This window comes from Athene noctua, chromosome 1, assembly GCF_965140245.1.
Source record: "Athene noctua chromosome 1, bAthNoc1.hap1.1, whole genome shotgun sequence".
In the NCBI taxonomy this organism is placed as follows: Eukaryota; Metazoa; Chordata; class Aves; order Strigiformes; family Strigidae; genus Athene; species Athene noctua.
Window position 1 is genome coordinate 167,875,650 of NC_134037.1, and position 21,696 is coordinate 167,897,345.

General features: G+C 41.1%; 1 protein-coding gene across 5 annotated transcripts in view; it reads left to right on the plus strand.

The window, feature by feature from the left end:
• AGPAT3 (1-acylglycerol-3-phosphate O-acyltransferase 3) overlaps positions 1-21,491 on the plus strand; it is a 95,270-nt gene extending 73,779 nt beyond the window's left edge. For all 5 annotated transcript variants that reach the window (XM_074904520.1, XM_074904528.1, XM_074904537.1 and 2 more), the window contains 8 exons: positions 3,839-4,065; positions 8,501-8,670; positions 9,487-9,648; positions 12,228-12,381; positions 12,817-12,919; positions 16,108-16,183; positions 18,385-18,583; positions 19,217-21,491. In XM_074904520.1, coding sequence (XP_074760621.1) covers positions 3,888-4,065; positions 8,501-8,670; positions 9,487-9,648; positions 12,228-12,381; positions 12,817-12,919; positions 16,108-16,183; positions 18,385-18,583; positions 19,217-19,305 — 1,131 coding nt within the window. In that variant the 5' untranslated portion in view covers positions 3,839-3,887 and the 3' untranslated portion in view covers positions 19,306-21,491. The remainder of the gene's footprint in view (positions 1-3,838; positions 4,066-8,500; positions 8,671-9,486; positions 9,649-12,227; positions 12,382-12,816; positions 12,920-16,107; positions 16,184-18,384; positions 18,584-19,216) is intronic.
• The last annotated feature ends 205 nt before the right edge of the window (positions 21,492-21,696 follow it).

A 21,696-nucleotide genomic window follows, 5' to 3' on the forward strand; every position in this document is an offset into this window, starting at 1 on the left:
CTGATGCAATCATACTGTTGCTGTCATTCTCCCTTCTAATGGCTTTTGAACTTCGTGGCACATTTCAGCAACATTTAACAAAGAGGTAGAAGTGTCAAAGCAGTTTAATCATTAGGACTTTCATGAATGTAGAAAGCTGGTTAAAGGAAAAATGTTGTATTCCTCCTTCTACACAGAGACATGTAGTGTCTTTTGGATGCTGGAGAATCCTTGTGAACATGGAACTTAAGACACAACCCTTTACCCAAGAAAGCTGTAGGACATCTGCCTCCTTGCCCTTTATTTGAGAGGCGTATAAATAAGGGAAGGAACCCAGAAGGATGCAAAGCATTTAAGAACTTTTTCATCAGAGAAGGTAAAGATCAATACTATGGGGAGTGGTCTCTGACTTTATGAAAGTCAAGCAGCCCTGTGAGGTAAGGCACTGAGAGGCAGTGAAAGTGTGCCGTTCAGTTTGAGCTGGCTTTTACACTAGTGCTGTCCTGTGTGACAAGCAGGCATTTGGCGAGGATGTGAAAGCAGGGAGAGTACTAAAGCTGTGCACAGTTCTCAGTGTAGCTACACAGGAGAAACTTAAGGTTTTGTGGTGAGAAGTCAGTATTGTGAAGTTACAAGGTGCTTTAGGAAGAGAAGGGAGAAAAAAGTTTTTACCAGTAGCTCTTTGAATATGCCCATGATAAAAAAGAAAAAATTAATAGTGCTGAGACTTGCTGTCTTAAACTAGGGAAGATGTTTACTGCCTAGACACTTCACTTAGCTGATCTTAATATATGTGTTGCTTCTCCTCATTCCAGCAAATACTGATTTCCCCATCATCTCCCCAGCCTGACTGTAGGATTCAACAGAACAGCTGCTGACCACCCTTTGCCTCTTGGCCTGTCCCTGAATTGCCTGGCTGTCCTACATGGGCAGGAATGCAGAAGAGTAAAGAATTCCTGGGTTAAAATTAACTAATTATCTTAGAAGTCACATACAATTAAGTGAGGGATTGGTAAAGGGGACGCTGTCAGGTTCTGTATCCAGCATTGAAACTGGAAAGATCAGACAAGACTAACCCATTTTTCAATTGATCCCTGTCCATTTTAAGAGGAAGTGCAAGTAAATCAGCTGTGCTTTATTGAGCAATTGGGCAAATTGCTTGTTCAAGCAAATGCTGGAGAGGAACCAGCTATGCTTTGGCTGCTGTCCTCTTTACCCTGTAACAACACTGGTAAGACTTGTAGTCCCCAGGTGTATAGGGGTGCAGCGAGCCCAGGTTCATGTGCACAAGGTGGCTGTGCAGTGTTCCAAGCCAGAGCCATGCAGCTCTGGAGTCCTGCCAGGGTGGATGGTGCCCCACGTGTGGAGCAGGACGCTGGCGCAAGAGTGATAAATCCTGTTTACCATGCATAACAAAGCTGGAGAAGCAGCATGCTGTGATGTCTCCAGCTTTGTCTGGTAAGGAGGGAGGGCTGTGTCATTTTGGGTCTGTAATACAGCAATGTCCTTAATATAAGGGACAAATACCAGAGTGCTCCAGACTTTACTCAAAGCAAAGAGGCTGTGGAAGTGAAGCCAAACCACTTAATTTGAGGATACTTGACATTTCTATTTTATCTTGTGCTGTTTGTATGCACTTTGGGCCCTTGTCCGGAAGGGGTCAGGCTGTGCACTGAAAGGCAGTAAGTCATGATCTAATGACTATGATAGATATGGTCATCAGCAGAGCTGCTTGCACATTGGCTGTACAGAAGGCAAGTAGGGATTCAAGAAATAGTTGGGTGCGGGGAGGGAAATTGTTCTTTTCTGATTTGTTTGAACTGGCTTTTGAGAGAAACCAGATGAAGAGAATGTCTCTGATCTTGGAAATTAAGAACGTGATGTTTAATGTTTGGCAGTAATTAATACAATTACTTGAAGAACACGCCAGTGGAAAAGATAAATGAGCCCATTGCTGTGTTAGGGAATCAAACACCAAATACCATGGCTACCTCACATACAATACGTGTGAATGCTGCTGCAGTCTTTTGGCTGTATGAGACAACCGTACCCTGCAACACTTTGGGAAGGGGAGAGGAAGGAGGTCTTCACTTGTTTATTTTTAAACACAAGTCTCTGCTTCCAAACAGCTATTCTTAAAGTAATTTATTAGTGGAAGAAATGTTTATTTCATTCTTACAGGAAAACATTGGGAGAATTTAGATTATTCATCATAAGCTTCAATATCAGCTTATTCAGCTTGGTTTGCTTTGCTTGATGTGGTAGGCACAATAGTGGCTGTATTGAAACAGACTTTTGTTTTTTTCCTCTGTAATGTGCTTCTGAAGTGAGTAGATTACTCATGATGCAAATAGACTTTAATTGTGCAAAAGCTAGATACTCTGTGCCTTGAAAGGCAGTACCAGTTGTAGAAGAGATGGTAGAAAACAAGTTTTCACAAGTAAAATTGCTGTTGAGTTTTATAAATACCACCATACTGTAAACAGGTTGCAAATGAAAATCATTTGGTTCCTCACAGCTGGCAGGTACTTTATTTTCAGGCATCAGGATCCTCTGCATCGGATGGATGCTTGACTTGTCAGAAGTGTTGGTTACCATCTACTGGTTGGTCTGGTCATCTGCAACGCTTGTAAAAGCTGAGCATAAATACTGTCAGCAAGCTTTGGCCGTGGCAGAAAACAGGGGTCATGCTTTTATTTTTTGTGTGAGATGTTGAGGTTGTGGCTTGACAGCCTGGTTGGCCTGGTTGTAGGGCTTCTAAAACACAACAGGTCAAAAATGCCAGTGCTATGTAGTGCGGGGTTTGGAATAAACTCAAATCTAGTGGCTTAGGTTAATTTTGTACTGTCAGGATTTGTACTGGATCAGACTTGTCTGTCTAAGTTACTATGGCTTTCTGCTGGTTCAGACATTGCCCATCCTTCCGCACCTGGTATAAATATAGCACATGCTCAGAGTAGTGCTCTGGCTAATGTGGTGAAATCAAGATTCTGCACCAAAGCCCTTTCCAGATTGAGTTTGTACTGTAATATAGACTAAGGTTTTTCTATTATTTTACTTTTTTTCACATACTAACTGGTGTATTTGATCACGGAACTGTGGCTTGACAAAATGGGAAGTTATTAAACTTGCCCCAGCATAGGTTTGGGATGTGGGAATACTTAATTTTCATGCTTTAGTGTTTGCCAGACTGACACTCTATGTGACCAGCCCTGCTCTTTTCATCCCAAAATTCACTGCAGGATGGAGAGCCTGCTCCCCAGATGGACTGCTGTAATCTTCTATTCAAAGCAAATGCATAACAAAGTCTCCATAGCCCCCAGCAGCCCTTGCTCGGTATTTGTTAGGGAAAAGTCTGTACAGAGCCGTGGCTTTGAAGGCAGTCTAGGAAGGTATTGCTTGCAGCTCCAGAGGCTCAGCATGCTATTTATTGGGGGTGGGGGGCTGAGGCTCCTGTTGCAGTTCAAGGACAGCAGCCCCTGAAGATACAGCAGTCACTGTGCAGCTTGTTTACTGATCAGGTCTCGACTGCTTCACTGTGAGTACAGGGCTCGGTGTTCTTGCCAGCATTAAGTCCAATTATATATGATCATTGTTTGAAGAGAGCTGTGAGATTCATCTTCAACAAACAGTAATCTCAGGGGGCAGTAAATTGTAAATAATGATTCCTTACTATTTTTGGAAGTGGTTTGCACCATCAACAGATTAGAAGACCTAAATGAGACCGGCTTGGAGAGCAGTGTTTATTGGATTGGGCTCCTGTTGCTGAAGTTGCATGGACTGTTTCAGGGCTCTCTCTTTGCCCTTCCTCAGGGCTTGTAAATCCAGTCTCCGTCTGATTCTTTTCTTTCTCTTTCAGGACAGTTATTCTGAGTGACGGCCCTTGCTCACGCTTCTGAGTGGTTATCATGGGCTTCATTGCCTTTCTGAAGACCCAGTTCATAGTTCACCTCCTCATTGGGTTCGTCTTTGTTGTGAGTGGACTGATCATTAACTTCATTCAACTATGCACGCTCGTCCTCTGGCCCATAAACAAGCAGTTTTATCGCCGAGTAAACTGTCGTCTTGCCTATTCACTTTGGAGCCGTGAGTATTCTTGAAGGGGATGTAAGGGCTGGAGGTGAGGAGGGGAGTGGGTTTTGTTTCTGGTTTTGTTAATTAAAGAAAAAAAAATATATACACACATTTATATGTATACACACGCAGAAACACGAGAGAGAGAAGTGATGTTAGATGTAGACTCAGAGCAGTTCAAAACAGCCATCTTTTCTGAAAGGTTGGGAAAACATACAGAAGTCAAGGGACTGATACATATTGTCACTTTGTAACTCAAAAAGCGGGGAGTAAAGCTCCCCCCCCTGCCCCAACCCTATCTTGACCAGTAGGAATTGTCTCAATACCATCTTCATCCAGCATCAGAGCCTAATGATGGGGAAGTGATGGGGAAGGTGGAATTCACAGAGACTGCTTTAGGTATTGAGCATTATGTGTGATACTGACCACTTATTTAGGGATCCAAGTCAATTGTATGATCTTCAAAGAGAGATGTATCTAGTGTAGATGCCTCTATAGCTGAACTGAGTCCTCTTACACCCTACAGTGTCTATCTGTGACACTAGTATCCCCTCCTGTGAGCAGTTTGTCACTCTTCTGCCTGTGGGATGGCTCTACAGTGAGTGCAGCTGCTTTGCTCTCCTCTTTCAGACCTTTGCAAAACTTCCTCCCTGTGTATGGCTTTTTTTTTCCTCTTCATACAGTTTAACAGGGGGATTAGATTTCTGAAATGAATGTTTAGAAGGCTTCTTAGTCCAAATGAAATTGTTTCAGCAGTGAATCATCTAATTTGTTTCCATTCTCCATCCCCTCCCAGTCTGCATGGCCACTTACCTTAGTGCTCAGCTCAGCATCCAACTCCCACTTCAGGTAAATGAGTTGCCTAAATGAGTACTTGAAGACAGTGAACTGTCAGCAGTCCACTGACAGGTACCCACATTTCTTAAATCATCAATGTGAAGTACTACCAACAGAAACTCTTCAAAGTATCTAGTTCAGTTTCTTTTTCAGTTTGTTGTCCTTATCCTTCCTGTGCTTTTTGTCCTATCTATTGAGAATGTTGTCTGAGAAGCACAGGAGAAAGGAAATTCTATTAAATAGAGAGTGGCAGGCAAACTGTCAGGAGAAAATGTATTGTAATGGAAGAATTCATAGGTAGAAACTTCAGAATGAGCTTGGTTGAAGGGGAGTATAGGTATATGGGAATTCTTTTTAATTTACTTGTAAGAATTTTTTAATGTGCTTTTAATAATCTAGAAACTGATCTCATCCTGAAAACTATTGTTGCACCAATAGTCTGGCTTTTCTGAGGATATGAGCTGTTTGTGCCTGTAAGGCTTGTAGGTTCAGTCCATTGATTTCTACAAGTTAACATTGTGCATGGAAAAGTGACGCTTTGCATGCTGTTACCTTACATCTTGTGTACACTGGAAATAGCCTACACTATTGTTCAAAAAGGTTTGGAGAAGCTGAGTAGATAATTGGGTTGTACCTAGGATAACCCCTTGTGTATGGCGTATTCTAAATTAAATGACTGAGAAATTAAAATATTAAAATGAACATAAATTTCATATGGGATTGCAGAGTGCTGATGGCCTGTAATGGAAGAGCTGACAGCATATGCACTTCAGTTGTGATTTAGAGTAAATTAAGTAAGCTGTGTAAATGCAGCAGTTCACATGCTGCCATTCATAATGATATATATTTCATTATGTGGAAGCCTTTTGGCGACAAACCTGTAGGTTGGTGTTCTGTTCCGGATGCTATGTTTTGTTCATTTATTCCAAGCTGTTTAGTTTTAGGCTGAGGGTGTTCATGTCAGAGCTGTCTGTAACAGAAGCTGCTCTGCCTGTCTGGCAGAGGATCTCTGTGCTGGACTAGATACACAGGTGGTCGTGTGTGTGGCTATGTATGGCCCACTGAAAACCAGGCTCTATTCTTACTGTATCTCTTCTCATATACCTAAAGCACAGCTTCAGAAGGGGAAGGAGACAGACTCTGTCCAGTGTTTGTGGCAGACGTTTGGGGAGGGAACAGCTGTTGAGCTCTAGCCTCAGTGTAAGCCCTTTGCAGCAAATGTAATTCATGAAGGGTAGTCTATACTTCAAGCTCTCCTACATCAGCTTCTTTCAGATGACTCATGCCTTTGGAGAGCACAGCATGTTTGATTTAGTCCTATTGCAAAAATAATCTCTCAAATGTTAGCACTTTAAACTGAGAGGTTGCACTGTGCCTCTTGTTTTGTTTCTGGGTGGTTTGAGAGGCCATAAACCTGCCCGCTTTGGCGTGTGGGAACCCCAGCCACAGGAGGGAGTTTGTTGTAGCAAGACATTGCTTGTCCTCTACAGGAAGTATCCCAAGCAGTGCAAGTGTTACTGTCCCTTTGTTCAGAAGGATGGGCTTGCTGTAGCATCGGCAGGTTCGGTGCCATGCCAAATAGATGTAACTCACCAAAAAAAAAAAGAAATGAGCCCACTCCCAGTTATAATTACATCATCTATCAGTACACTTGTAAAGGACAATCTGTTTCTTTGTATTAATTCTCTGGCTCGTCTACCCTCCTCTCTCAGTATGAACTCTGACAAATCTCTCAGCAAAGCTTCCTCCGCTATTTTAGAGTGAATGGTACAAGAAATGCCCTTCAGAAAACCATCCACACCTGCCTCTGCAAAACTTTTTCTGATTTGGAAGAAGAAACACACCCATTTTGGTTTATTTCTGATAAGAAAATGCAACAACTGTAGCAGGTACTGGAGAGGTTTGTCCTTAGTACATAGACAGGAATGGAAAGAGAAAAATCGCTCAGAGTACCACACTGTGTTTGGTACCACTACTCCATTCTTCTGGCCACCTGCTTGGAAGAGCATAGCTCTCAACTGAGGTCACTCTTGCTGTCCTCTTTCCCCTTTTACTGAGCCAGGATAACCAGAGCAAGAAAGTTGAGTGATCACATCATTTCAAAGGACACAAAGCAGGAAAGCAATGATAGAAACCTCTAGCTGGTATAAACTATTATTTTGTCTTTCCTCTGCTGTATTTCCAGTTGACCAGGGTTACACTCTCTCAGCAAGTTGCATAACTTTGTCATGACTCCAAATGACTGAGTCCTGAAAATGATACAGGAGAATAACCTGGTAGATAAGTGGTCACATAGGGAGTACAAATGAAAAAGATAGTGCTAGAGAAGCTATGTTTGTATCTTCAGCAGACCAAGATTGGTTTTCCCGATCATTCATAAATACTGTTTGCCTTCTCTCTGATGTGGTGTGAAATTGGACCCACTCTTATTTAGCAGTATGGATAGATTACCCTGTCGTGATCCCACTGATCAGAAGCCCTTATGCGGGAAGACGCTGATCGATTTTGCAAAACCAGGGTCTCCCAACAGAAGGTTGAAATACTGCATGACAGAACCTGATGTACAGAACCATGGGGGCAACTCCAGTTTTGACTCTACGAGTTTGTCATACCGATGTGGGAAGAGTTTGACTTTCTAACGCTGTATTTGTGCAACCTAATTTTGATTGCATCCATATCTCATTGAAATGAGAAAATACCAATGGCTACAATTTGCATGGAAGCATGGAAGAATGAACTATTCTCATACTTCATGTAGTTGTCCCATGATACAAGCGATGCCTTCCATCTGCCTTGTACTGAAATGAGAGAAATAGGCTAACCATAGCAACTACATTCAGTGTGTGCTGAATTTAAGTGGAAGGGGTTTTTTAAGATGAAAAAAGGGGAAGTGGAAAATAAGAAGAGTGTGTAATAAAGGAAATGTTCAGGGTGGAGTAAGGCATGCTGGGATATAGAAAACAGAGGGGAAAGGCCTCATCCTTTCTTTTGCAGTAAAAGAAAGACACGATTTACCATTCCTGTCTTTGCCTGGGTATTCTAATAAATTGGCTTGATTCTCTGGTGTTTCTGACTCTGTGTTGATGACCATAATACAGAATGGTTAGAGTTCTGTGTTCTAATGTTAAAATCTATTGCAGAAGTATATTGCACTGTATCCCTTTAAAAGCCCTTTATTGGTCTGTTTACCTCCATAAAGTTCGTTTCATGTTGAGTAAAAAGCATTAGGCTGCATCTATGCATAATTTGTATTCCACCTGGGAGAAACTGTACTCATTTAGTGGAGCAATCAACAGCTCAACTGTCTCTTTTCAGGCACAAAGTTCTGGGTTTTTTTCCCAGTGATCATGAAATTTGCCATTCATAATATAATGCCCAAACTTGTGACTATTAACTTGCTAAATTATCCATAATGTATATATGTAGTGCCTTAATGTGATTTGATCTATACCCATCCAAGCTCTCATTTCATCTGTACTGGTTTGGATTGAAAAGGTGACAGTGTTGTTGGGAGTCAGAAGAGACTGGGCACTGAATGGTGCTGGAGATGAAACGCTAAATGCTTTCTGTAAGTGGCACCACTAACTCCTCTCTCCGTCTTGTTTGTTAGAGCTGGTAATGCTGCTGGAATGGTGGTCAGGCACAGAGTGCACCTTGTTCTCAGACGAGGCCACTGTGAACACCTTTGGGAAAGAACATGTCATCATCATCTTGAATCACAACTTTGAAATTGACTTCTTGTGTGGCTGGACTATGACAGAGCGCTTCGGAGTGCTAGGGGTATGTGGGGCCCTGAGCTTTCCCTTCATCTGGAGGATGACGGGTCTGTTTAAAACTCATGCACATACAGAATCACAGAATCATCTAGGTTGGAAAAGACCTTGAAGATCACCTAGTCCAACCATTAACCAGAACATTGACAGTTCCCAACTTCACCGTGTCCTTGAGTGCTATGTCAACCTGACTCTTAAACGCCTCCAGGGATGGGGACTCCACCACCTCCCTGGGCAGCCCATTCTAACGCCTAACAACCCGTTCTGTAAAGAAATGCTTCCTAATATCTAGTCTAAACCCTCCCTGTTGCAACTTGAGGCCATTACCTCTTGTCCTATCACTTGTAACTTGGTTAAAGAGACTCATCCCCAGCTCTCTGCAGCTTCCTTTCAGGTAGCTGTAGAGGGCGATGAGGTCTCCCCTCAGCCTCCTCTTCTCCAGACTAAACACCCCCAGTTCCCTCAGCCGCTCCTCGTATGACCTGTGCTCCAGACCTTTCACCAGCTTCGTTGCCCTTCTCTGGACACACTCGAGTCATTCAATGTCCTTTTTGTAGTGAGGGGCCCAAAACTGAACACAGGAATTGAGGTGCGGCCTCACCAGTGCCGAGTACAGGGGCAAGATCCCTTCCCTGTCCCTGCTGGCCACGCTATTGCTGATGCAAGCCAGGATACCATTGGCCTTCTTGGCCACCAATTTCTTTGTGTTTGAGTTTCCAGAGTCATCAACTCTGTGTCATCTTGACTTAAATGTCTTTGTTTGATCTCATTGTACAAATCCACAAATGACACTTTTGGATTGTTGTTTTTGTTTTTCTTCAAGAGTTCCAAAGTTCTTGCTAAGAGGGAGCTGCTGTATGTGCCCCTAATTGGCTGGACGTGGTACTTCCTTGAGATCGTTTTCTGCAAAAGGAAATGGGAAGAAGACAGAGATACGGTTATTGAAGGGTTAAAACGTTTGGCTGATTATCCTGAATACATGTGGGTAAGTTCTTCCTCTAGTATTGACTGCTAGCAGTGAAGGTATTCATGTGGTATTGTAGCCTTATGTATCAGGAGATGGTCTGCTTACTACTTTCTTCAAGTGTTGTCAAGGAAAACCTGGGCCCTGTTTCAGGAGGTCTTTTGGGATATGCTGGTAAAGTGTTGCTGTATTTGCCTGTCAGTAACAGAAGTCATTTGGGAAGACAGTTCAGAAGCTTGCATAGATGATTAGAAACTTGATGATAATTAAATAATAACCAGGCTTCTGTAATACTTGTTCATTTTGTCTGAACTTAGTAAAAACAGCCCATATTTGATTACTAAGTCTGTATAACCTTAAGCTACATTTCTGAGATAGGCTAAAAAGACAAATAAACAAAAAAAAACCCCTTTGGAGAAGTGAGTGAACTGGGAGGGGCGGGAATGCCCAGACCATGGATTTTGGTAGGAAGTTCTTGTTAGTATGTTCACTGATCTGTGAAATTACAGGTTTCCCCAAAAATGTCTACAAGGACATACAGCAAGCTTACATCTGCTTTTGCAGTTATGCTTTTCCTTTTTATTTTGACATTATTTGAAGTCAAGGGTGAAACATCTATGTTTCATTACGTGCAACATTATTAGATTTTACTGCAGCAACAGAGTGGTTTACTCAACCTATTAACCTTCTTTTAGCTTTGAATGCAAACGTTTTGATAAACTTACTGGTTTGCTTTTATAGCAGTGCGTACAATGTAGTTATTTGGCTTATAAAACATTTTAAGAGGCTTTTTGTGCATTTCAAATGATTTTTCAGTATTACCCAGTACAGCTTCTTAAAATGGATAGTGAAATAGTAAGCCTTAAACTAGCACATTGTGAATACATCAGTTGTGATTTTTCTGTCATTATGAAGTTGTAAGAATCTGGAGAATGTATTTTAAACTACTTAATTGCTTGAATGTATGGATGTGAACTACACTTAATATATCCTTCTGATTAGTGTTGAAAAAAGGAATAAAAGAAAAAACCCTACCAATTAAAAAATCTCAAGAATGTACTTTAGTTGCAAATCTGCAAATCTATTTTAATGATTTTACGATTGAGAACCAAGGACTAGTCTCTAGGGAAAACAACTTGAAGATATAAATGCAAAATGTAGTTAGCATTGATTATTTAAATCAAGACTTCCTGCTTGGTAATTTAAATCCTGATTCAAATTGACTTGAGTAAATCAGTTTCCTAATTTTTGTGCATTCTAAATGCCACGATTGAGGTTGTCTGCACAGTCTTCCTTTACTGAGGTCTTTCTCACACGTTCACTGCAGCGCACTCAGTACCTCGCTCACAGCCTTGGTCCAGAAGTATCACCGTGCCACTGAGGAGGGTGAGAATTTGGTATAAGAGCTTGTGTCACAATCTCAACCCCAGTCTGCAGTGTTACTTTCTGTACCTTGTGCTGTCCGCACCACTTGGTGGTGGTGGTTGGTCAGGTTTTTATAATTAATGTGCCCTCAAGGGCCAAATGAAGATAGCAGGACCAATCCCTGTTCTCTCGCTGCACTCTAGTAGGTGTTACTTTTGAGTCTATGGTTTTGCGGTTTCAACATCATTTAACTTTTGTGGTGCACACTGTGTGGATACACTACAGAAAAAAAAATCAAACAATCACAGTACTGACAAATAGGAGATGTATAGTGATGCATTTGATAAGTCTTTCTTTCAAATTGCAGCATCGCATGATACTGCTGTGATAGTAGTAGCAGCCTGTCCTTCTCCCCTTCCGTTGCTTGCCTGGAATGCAGAGGTTTGTGCATTCAAATGAAACAATTGTTCCACTGGTGGCACAATGGGAGTGATGTCCACCTTTCAGAAAAGACCAGGGATAAACAGAAATTTACCCTAGGGACCTCAGAAAGGCTTCATTTGTCTGATCTTGGCTTTGCATTGCTTCTGGTCTATCTCTCAACTAGAGCAGAGGCAATATAGAGGTTGGAGAAGGACAGATCAATGTTTTGTGCTGCTTGAAGTCAGTATGGTTACTCTGGATACCACAGTCTGATTAGTGCTTTACAGGATGAACAGAGTAAAGGTTCTAGGGAAAGGCACCTTTTTTTATGAACACAACTGATAGAAATGCAAAACCAAAAAAACCCAGAAAAGCTTTCAGACAAACAAGTCTGTCTTCAGATGAGTAATTCTTCTTGTACAGTACAAATTTTAAATGAGGTATCTAGTGATTAATATGTTTTTTCCTGAAGTGGTCATGTACTGATATTTGAATTGCTTTTTCTGATTTGTAGATTAGTCCATCACCAGCCAGCCAAAGACTTCAGGGATTTTTCTTTTTTTAAGTAAAAGTTTCAGGTATAACCATTTAGACTTTTTGTCACCTTAAATTGCATACCAGTGTTATTAAAATTAAATCGTAAATGAGTTATGAGATGGTGCTTATGCATAATACTTGATGACCTAATGAGACAATTGAAATGTGTGCGCATGCATGGATGTATGTTTATCTTGTGCAAATTTTCAGTAGTCTGCATGGTTTCTTTTGATCTCAAGATGTCCTTGGTTTTGTCTTTTGTCTCATTATACTAGTTTCTCCTGTACTGTGAAGGAACTCGTTTTACGGAGACCAAGCATCGTATCAGTATGGAGGTAGCTGAATCCAAGGGGTTGCCTAAACTGAAATACCACCTGTTGCCCAGAACCAAAGGTTTCACCACTGCTGTCCAGTGTCTCAGGGGAACAGGTACTGGCAAGCTGCTATTTGTGCTTTGCATTAATTGTAATGTATTGTGTAGTGTACTCTGTGTAGTATACTCTGTTGTTCATTATGTCCGTTACAATTAGTGAGTTGGCAGTAATAAGCATTCAGTGTGTCAACTGTTAATTTGTAAATTGCCATAACGGTCTTAAAAAATACTAAACGTTTCATGTATGTCTTTGTTGCTTAGTTCATCAAGTTGTCTTGTATTTTGATGATACGCATGCTACATAGATGGGAATGTCAGGTGGCTGATACAGTTAAATACAACATGTAAACACAAAGTAGTGAAGGACTCTGCTACCTGACATCATTAATGCAAGGCTTGCACAAGGCTCTGTTGCTGTCTAATGCAAGGATGCTGGCAACATTGTTGCTAGAATTGCTGCTATAACAGCCATATTTTCTTTTTTGCAACAGTTTCAGCAGTGTATGATGTAACACTAAATTTCAGAGGAAACAAGAACCCGTCTTTATTAGGAATTCTTTATGGAAAGAAATATGAAGCAGATATGTGTGTAAGGTGAGCATATAATGATGGAGGTGAGCCCTAAGATGCATGCTTTGGCATGTCAAAGTGTATACAGATTTTACAGGGAAATGTCCTTTTCTGTAGTCCCCTTTTCCTTGTCCTTCAGGTTTCTCTGCGGGCCACAAAGACCTGCCTGTTTCCCCGCTGCTTCAGTTCACTTTTGCGTGAGATCCCATGATAGCACCCAGCAAGTCAGAGACCACTGGACAGACTTTTTAAGCCTGGGTGTGACCCCACTGTCATTCCAGGGTTTCCTTGTTTTGTGCAGTGAGGACACTTGTCTTTTTCCCTTCTCTGCTGGGAACAGAAAACCAACTGTTCTGCCCCCTCACCAGTCCTCTGTGAGCATATGCAGAGTACAAATAGCCTGTCCAACTTCAGTAGTCTCTTGTAGTAAATAGTGTAAAGCTCCTTACTGTGCCAGTTTCTTTCCTTCTCTCACATGGTTTGATTAGCAGATTAGAAATTAAATAATGCTGAAATTCAGACATTATATGAATGAGGTAGAACATTCCTCACATTCTTCATTACTCTTTTGCCTGAAAGAGTAACTGCTAACACCTAACTCCATGCAGCATGTACACACATACATGCACACACACACACACACGCCTTCTCTTTCTTGCTTTCTCCTTGTTGCCTTCTGCTTTAAAGGCTTCCTTGTGATCATAAAAACTACCAACCCTTTCCTGATGAATTTCTTCTTTTCCCTTTTGTTGTTTGGACCTGACAAACAACCTGGTTGTTCTTCCCACAGTTCTTTTGACAGTTTACTTCTGCTTCTCTGGGGACATCACCCACACTTTGGCAGACATTGCTATATTCTGGTAATGGTGTTGATGTTTTAAAAAAAGAAAAAAAAACAAAAAAAACAAAAACAAAAAAAAAAACCAGAAAAAACAAGCCTTGCTACTTCCCCCCACACCTTTCCCCTCTGGCCTGGGGTCTGTGTGTTGCAGATGCATGGCACTGGCTCTATACATTGTCCTCCTAATGAAAGCAGGTACGTCTTCCCAGAGCCTTTTCCAGCAGTGAAAGACTTTGTTAGGGAATCACGCTGATTATCCATTGTGTGGAGGTATAGCAGCAACAGTTTTGTGGAAGGAATACTATCCCAGGGGAGACTCCTGCAGCTCTGATGGGGAAGGAAAGGACACATGTTCCAGTTCTGTTCTCAGATACTGCAACTTCCACAACATTTTAGTCTTTCTGTTGGAAAGAAGGGAACAGAGGTGATGGGGAGCAAGATGGGGTCACTCATTTGCAAGGGGTTTAATTTTGACTACACTTGCCAGACATTCCTGATGAGGAAAGTGAGCAGACAGCTTACCAGCTAGCAAAACAGCTGGTCATCTGGTGGCCACCTGTAATTCCATACTGATGGCAGATGCGTGTAGCATGTCTAGCTAGATCTGGGGTACACATGCATGGATGTTCATCTGTATAATTGAAGAGCTGCCTCATGCATTCGGTTAAATATCCTGTGGCTTGCTAATGCAAGTGCAAGTTGGTTTTGTTGGTGAGGTAGTAGGAGGAAAGAAGAGAAATGTAGTTTTCAATAGTCATTAGAAGAGGTTTGGATTCATAAAACTCTGTTGAGGATAATGTTGCCAGGTAAAATTTCTAATTTTACCCTATTAAAGAAACTTAATTACTGTGTTCAGATAATTTTAATTTAAAATAAGTTTATGGCCTGAATCAACATTGTCAAGGTGTTTTCCTACACTTGAAGCTTTTTGTCTGTTTTGGAGAAGAAGCTATGAGAATAAGGAAACTATTTTTACAATCTTTTTTCTGAAAATTGAATGTGTCCTGTGTCAGCAGACTTAGCTTAGCTCAAAGAAAGGAGGAAGCACGTAAGCTCTTGTTCTTCCTATGTGCGTATGCAGTTACCTGTGCAGAGGTAAGAAGCTTAGCTCTCTGCAGAGGATCCAGTCTTTCTACTGCCTGGCTCCAGAGAAAATAATCTGCTAAATTACCAAATGTTATTGCTGTGAGTTCCCTCTAGTGGTGAGAGCAATACAATGACAACTTTACCAGAGAGCTTTCAGCAAATAACTTTTTACTGAGCTTTTATTGAACATTATTTATATTAACTGAGCAGCTCCTCCTGTTAGAGCTAATGAAAGTAAAACTGTAAAATATGGTGTTCAATTTGTTTGTTTATGGAATGCAGAAATTATGAGAAATGTGTTAGAAAATCTTCCCTCTGCTGCTGAAGACCCAAAGGCTTTAGTTCATACTGTGGAATTATATCCCCCTTTGAGCAGCGGCAAATAAGTTGTATCTGGGATCGCTGTGACTAGAGCCCTCCTTGAGGTCACCCTTCTGTTGTTACTACCCTGCTGTTAGAGGGCGCTGATAGAGTCCCAAGTGTTGCCAAAATATGTTCAAGCTGAGGCTGAGGTGTGTGCCTGCCTACTGCAGACTTCTTTCTGAACTTATCCAGGGCTGAGATGTGTGCCACTGAGAAAGGAGATGATACATTTGTGAGCATGTTGGTGGCCTTTCTTGGAAAATAAAAGCATGTAGGAAAATGGTTGGCTCTTCCCACTAGAAAGAGGCTCTTAAAAGGTGCCTGTTCTTGGTGAGGTCAGGTCAGTACCACGAGCTGGGCATAATTTTTGTATGCACCTAGAACTGTGTGTAGGGCTGGAGAGGCAAGGGGAGAGAATTGCAGTCACTGTGGAAGATGATGTTTTCCTTAGGGCTGGTACAAAGTGAATTTTTAACCACCCCTTCCATTCCTTCCAAAATGGGGTTTTTGCTAACAGAAGGTAACAAACAGTTATCCTGGGGTTTGCAGCTTGCTTGTATTTTCCCAGCTCTGGGTGCCTTAGTCTGAACTCACTGGGAATCAACCAGTGGCAGTTCTGGTGAAGGAAGAACAGTGAGTGGGAAATGCTTGCTTTACTAACATGCTCTGAAATTGGTGGGAGCTTGTACAGTTTATTTTGTTGCAGGAATCTGAGTTTTTGGGTGGAGAATCAGTTGTTATTTAAGTCCCAGTTTTTCTCTGCCTTTAAGACTTCTGCCATCAGTGACAGTGTTACCTGTAGCTTATGCCCTTCATTGAATGCAAGATCTTCCCTAGTAGAGGTCTAAAGTCAAATACCTGGATTTTTCCTTAATTCTTTTTTCTTTTGTTTTTCCTTTCTTTAATCTCTTTACTAAACTAGGAGATTTCCTCTGGAAGATATCCCTCAAGATGAAAAGGAAGCTGCAAACTGGCTTCATAAACTTTACCAGGAAAAGGTAAATAGCTTTGCTTTCAGCTCTCTCGCTTTTGGGACTTTCACAGGGGTAGTGTGCGAGTAATGCACGCTCTTCCACTGGATGGAGAGAAGGGATGGAAAAATTATGTATAATGAGGCAGTCATCCCTCAAACTGCTGAAAGAAGCAGTACAGGAGAGCCCCTTGGCCACAGAGGGCTGGCTTGTGAGTAGGTCTCAAATTGCTGGGAAGCACAGTGGGATTCAGATATGCCTGAGTTGTGAAAGACTAATAGCAATCCACTGTCTCTTTATATTCTTCAGCTCTTGGGTCTCTGTCATACATTTCTAAAAGCTCCATTTTCCCTGTGGGTGTTTTAGGCACTCAAGAAGAATGATAACTGTCAGGGACAGCTGGTCCCAGCTCTTAGCAGCAATTGTCCTTTGCTTTCATGTTTCTTCCACTATCACTTTCCTTTTGCCTCCTGGTAATACCTCTGCAGTGGTGTGTGCCATGGTACAGACAGTCCCTTGGATCTGCTGCCAGGCACTGATGTAGCACATAGCCGGCATGCCTTCAAGCAGCTTGAAGCTTTTCCTTGTGTCTTTTCTTTTTTTACCTTAGATGGTTAATTTTTTTACCACAGATTTAACAGTTCTGTGGGGAGAAGAGCGCTGTAATTAATGTTGCCCAGCCCTGATTGGTGGATTGTTGAACTTGAAATGTGTATCTTGATTTTTTGCATATCTTTGTGGGAAAACAGAGGAACACAGAAACTTAATTATCTTGGGCTTTCTTCTGCTATGATGACCTGTGGTGCAGCATTTCCAAGCTTACGCTTAGTCTGTAGGTAGGCAGCAAATTGTTCTGAGTCTCATTTTATTAATTCTAACCTAATTTGTTTGAATACCTGATCTCTAATTCAATTAAGGGGAGAGAAGTTATCTTACAAAGAGCAGTAGCTACCATCATCTTCTCCCCCCACCTCCCATTAGCAGGTGTATCAGACTAGCTTGTGGGTCAGTTAGTGTACCAGAGGATTAGAGAGCTTAAGAGAATTTTTTTTTTTTTTTTTTTTTTTTAAATTTGGAATCTTTGAATCCTGCCCTCTGCTATCAGGGACATGCGATCATGTAATTCCCTTGTGAAAAGGCTCTCAGATGCAAGAATTCCTTCTGACCCTGCCTGGCTGGAGGAGCAGACATTAAGGTGTATGTTACAGGGGTGGTCTTTCTCTGTTTGGCTCCTGCTTTGTTGAACAGTCAATGCAGAGCTGAGCAAATGCAGCACAGAGCATTCACTCCACTTGGCGCCATTCCTTGGGCAGAATGCTCTGCTTTGCTTGCAGATGGATGGCTTGGTGTTCCTTGCTGGTGTTGGCTGTACCTCTGTTTACCTTTGGTGTGAGGAGTAGTTGGAGAGGTATTACTTATAGATAGTGGGTGTTTGCTACCACCATAAGATCAATATATAAATGTGTTGTAACTGGAATCCCTAAAGTACTCTTCCTGCACAGAAGGTATGACCTCAAAAGACTGTGGTATTGGCAAGGAACACCTTGTGCTTCTCAGCCCTTTATAAGGGAAGCTAAAAGAAAGACAGCTTAATTGGGGAAAAATAAGAAATAGCCAGACCTTGGTATGGCTTGGAAACCTTACAGGACATTCTTGCAAACTGAGGGAAGACTGTGAGCATGCTGCTCCTTTGAGTGATGTGTTTCATGATTGCATCTCTCTTGCAGGCTCAGCTCAGGATGCAACTGCTCTGTTGAAGTCTTGGGGTTATGGGTAGCACAGTGGTGTCTCTGCTGGTTAGTTTGTGCTTTGCCTTCCTCTTCTGGCTGTATATACAGCATTTTTCTGCTGTGTGCTTTGCTTAATCATGCTGTGTTTTCTGGAAGTAAAAAGCATCAAAGAGACAGGTAGTGTCTGAATTGGCCTCTGGCCTGACATTTGCCTGAATTCCTAAGCAATTAAGAGAAGAGGTGAAGGTATGCGGGGGTGAAGAGGCTGATATTGTTTCAGTTTCTGATGGTGGCCAGATTGCCTTCAGAGGGCCAATACTGTAGCCTTGGTGTTCAGCAGAAATGTCCAAATAAATGACAGCAGGTGGAGATGGGTGCTGCTCATGATGAGTATTTACTGCAGACACTGTCCTTGAAGTTGTCTTGGGGTTGACTAGTCTTGGATTGCTTGGTGCAAAAACTGTGAACATGTTTTCTTCTATCTTGTCTTTCTCCCAGGATGCTTTGCAAGAGATGTATAATCAGGAAGGCTTATTTCCTGGCCAGCAGTTTAAACCTCCTAGGAGACCATGGACTCTCCTAAATTTTCTTTTTTGGGCCACAGTTCTCCTCTCTCCTCTCTTCACATTTGGCTTTGGAGTTTTTGCAAGTGGATCACCTCTTCTCATCCTTGCATTCCTGGGACTTGTTGGAGCAGGTAATAAAAGCAGAGAAGATGCTAAGCCCAGCGTGACATGTAACAGGATCCATTACCTCCAATAAGTTCTGTGTATTAATTAATATGAGTGAGGCTTGCAGGAAGAGTATTTGGAGCTCACTCTTTAGTCTTTATATTGTATAGCACTCTTATTATTTCAGAAGCTTTAATCCAGGAAGGTTTGCCTTCATATCTTAGGCAATATCTATAGCAATCAAGAGCAAATTAGTCTTGTAGCCCATAATTATGGTGTCTAAAGGAGAAAATACTTTTACTGTATTCCTTGTCTGTGAATTAGAGAAAAAAACAAAACCACAAAAGCAAACAGACCCAAACCAACCAAACAAAAAAACCCCAAACAAACAAATGTGGGCAGGGATATGCTTCATACTACCTGTCCTGTTAATCAACATAGTAGCATTAATTATATTTTTAAATCTGGATTGGTCTCCTCTTTTAGTGACATCTGACCTGTGATGCATGTGCAGCCTCATACAGCGTGCTGTTGGTCTCTAGTCACTGCTGTCCTCAGGACTGGGTTAACTCATGTTGGTTCTGCTAGTGTTTACATGTAACTTCTAAATCCTTGAACTGGTTTTAATATACCTCCCGTTTCTCTGTTATATTTTAAAGCTTCCTTTGGAGTTCGTAGACTGATAGGAGTAACTGAAATAGAAAAAGGCTCCAGCTATGGCAACCAAGAATTCAAGAAAAAGGAATAACTGACAGCTGCAGTTCGGCACATATAACCAGACTATGGTATCCGATTAACTTCAGTTAAAAAACAACAACAAACACTTAGAAACTATCTTTTTCTTAATAAACTGATGACTAATATTAATGAATAAAACTTGAGCCAAGAATGAAGAAGTTGGAGGCATCAACTGAAGAGAAAGCATCAACTTTCTGCCTGTTTAAGGATTACTGTAGTCAAACTATGGGAGAAAACCTGGGGTGGGGTGGAAGAAGAAACTAATTTTTCTTGCTTTGTTGGGAGACTTGGGGGTGGAGGGAGAAAAGAGGGCATTGGCCATGGCCACGTGCATCTTCAGATGACTGAATACACTGGTTTCTGTCAAGAGCACTATACTCACTTTTACAACAGGAGCCATTGAATGTTTCCTCTTGCTAAAGCCAATGTAATGTTTGTTGTTTTCCAACTTTTTTATTAATAAGCCAGGAAAAAACAACCCTTCTTAAAATAATTGACAGATGTTCATTGGGTTAGAGTAATTTTGGAATGGCTGTGTTGTCATGGCTACAGTTGAAATCCTATTTGTATGTTACACTGATACTTTTTATTTTCAGGCAGTGTCTTAAAACTTCTGTAATGCGAGAGAATGGATAGTGGAGTTTGGAAGCAGTGTGTAATTGATCAGCACATACCATAGAACAGATCCACTAGTATTAAAACAGTGTAAAATTCTCATATCTCCTGCTAACTGCTCAAGGCTGTTTAATTTCAAAATACTACTTCAGTCTTGAGTGTTGTTTGCCCTGTTTCACATCATACATGTATGATAATCTTGAACCTTTTTGGGCTGGTTTTGTTTTCTGAATTAATGGTGATCATGGGATTTGAGAGTTGTGCAAAGAAGGAAGCTTATTCAATTGTCCCAACATTTTCTCCTTTTAGTTCTGTTCGCATCTCTCATCACCAAAGTCCAGTTCAGCCAACCTCTCTCAGTAAACTGGGAGGCAGCAGCAGAAATCAGCACAATAGTTTTCAAAATGTCGTCTTTTAAAAAATTTGAAAAGGAGAGGATTTTGAATACTGGCATCTCTTGAACTTTTAATGAGAGTTTCAACATTGATTCACATGGGGCCAGGATCTTACCCTGTGTGCTGTAATGATAGGGTGTGCTGCACTTTCTACTTCGTTGTGCTTTAGATGTTAATGTGAACTATAATGCAAGGTGAGCAGTGCTGTTAAGCATTAGAAAGAGAATGGGGTCTCTTCAGGGATTTTAAATATCATTAGTTTTGCTTGTTGACCTTTTGAGTTTTTTCCACGGAAAATTAGAGATCAGAATCATGGCTGTACCTATGTATTTTTTTTTTTTTTTTTTCCACAAATGCACATTCTGAGATTTTTGTAGATTGCTGCTGTATGCATAGCTGGAGAATTAGTTGCAAACAGATGCAAACTACCTGTATGTTCAAGTCTGAAGACCACAATCTACATTGGGCTATGCTTAGAAGTTGGTGAAATGGGTTGCAGTTCTACAGTTGAGGGCAGAACCTGACCCTCGGCGTCTGTATTTTTAACCCAGCTGCCACTAGAACATTTATCTCATTTTTGTAAAGAGCAGATCTTATCAAAGCACTGGTGGTTGTTTTCATCTTTGCTCTCATAACCAAGATAAGAGAGTAATAATTTACCTTCTTTCTGTATTTACTCTTAACCATTGGAATGTAACCTCTTCTCCCACAGATTTTTCTGTTTTCAAACACTGGAAGAGCAATTTTAACTTAGAAAAAATATTTTACGTGGGATCATTAATCACTGTTCTGTCATGCACTTAATTTTTATTTGTGGTCTTTTCAACAAAAGGATCTGAAGGATGACCTACAGCGTCTGTCTCCTGTTAGACTCATCCTTACTGAATAATTGTAGCTGTAGTCCCAGCATTAGTATGTCATTTTGTTCCCTCAGTAAGTCTTCCCTAAAATAGGGGATACAAAACTGTTGTTAATGTTAGTGGAATTTGGAATATGCTTTGGGAACCAAGGAGAACAGACCCTAGCCATGACTGTTTTCTTTGCTGGATGTTTATGTACTTTGTCTTTGAATATGGTTAGACTTCCAAATGCTGATAAAGAGATATCTCTGACTTTTCCCTGTTTTTTAACTGGAGGACTAAAAGCAGTGGGCTTTTCTTTCTTTTCTTTAGTCCTTTTTTTTTTTTTTTTTTCTTAAGTAATTCAGTAATGGCTGTCATTCTTGCTTCCTAGAAAGATGTTACAAATGTTGTATACTTGCTTCCTGAAGATGATAATGAGTATATATAAATTGTACTGGCTTAGCAGAGCAAGGCTTGCAAAGCAGGCTGACCATTGACTATGTTTTATATTTTGAACAGTATATTAATGGGCATGACAAGAATTTCACA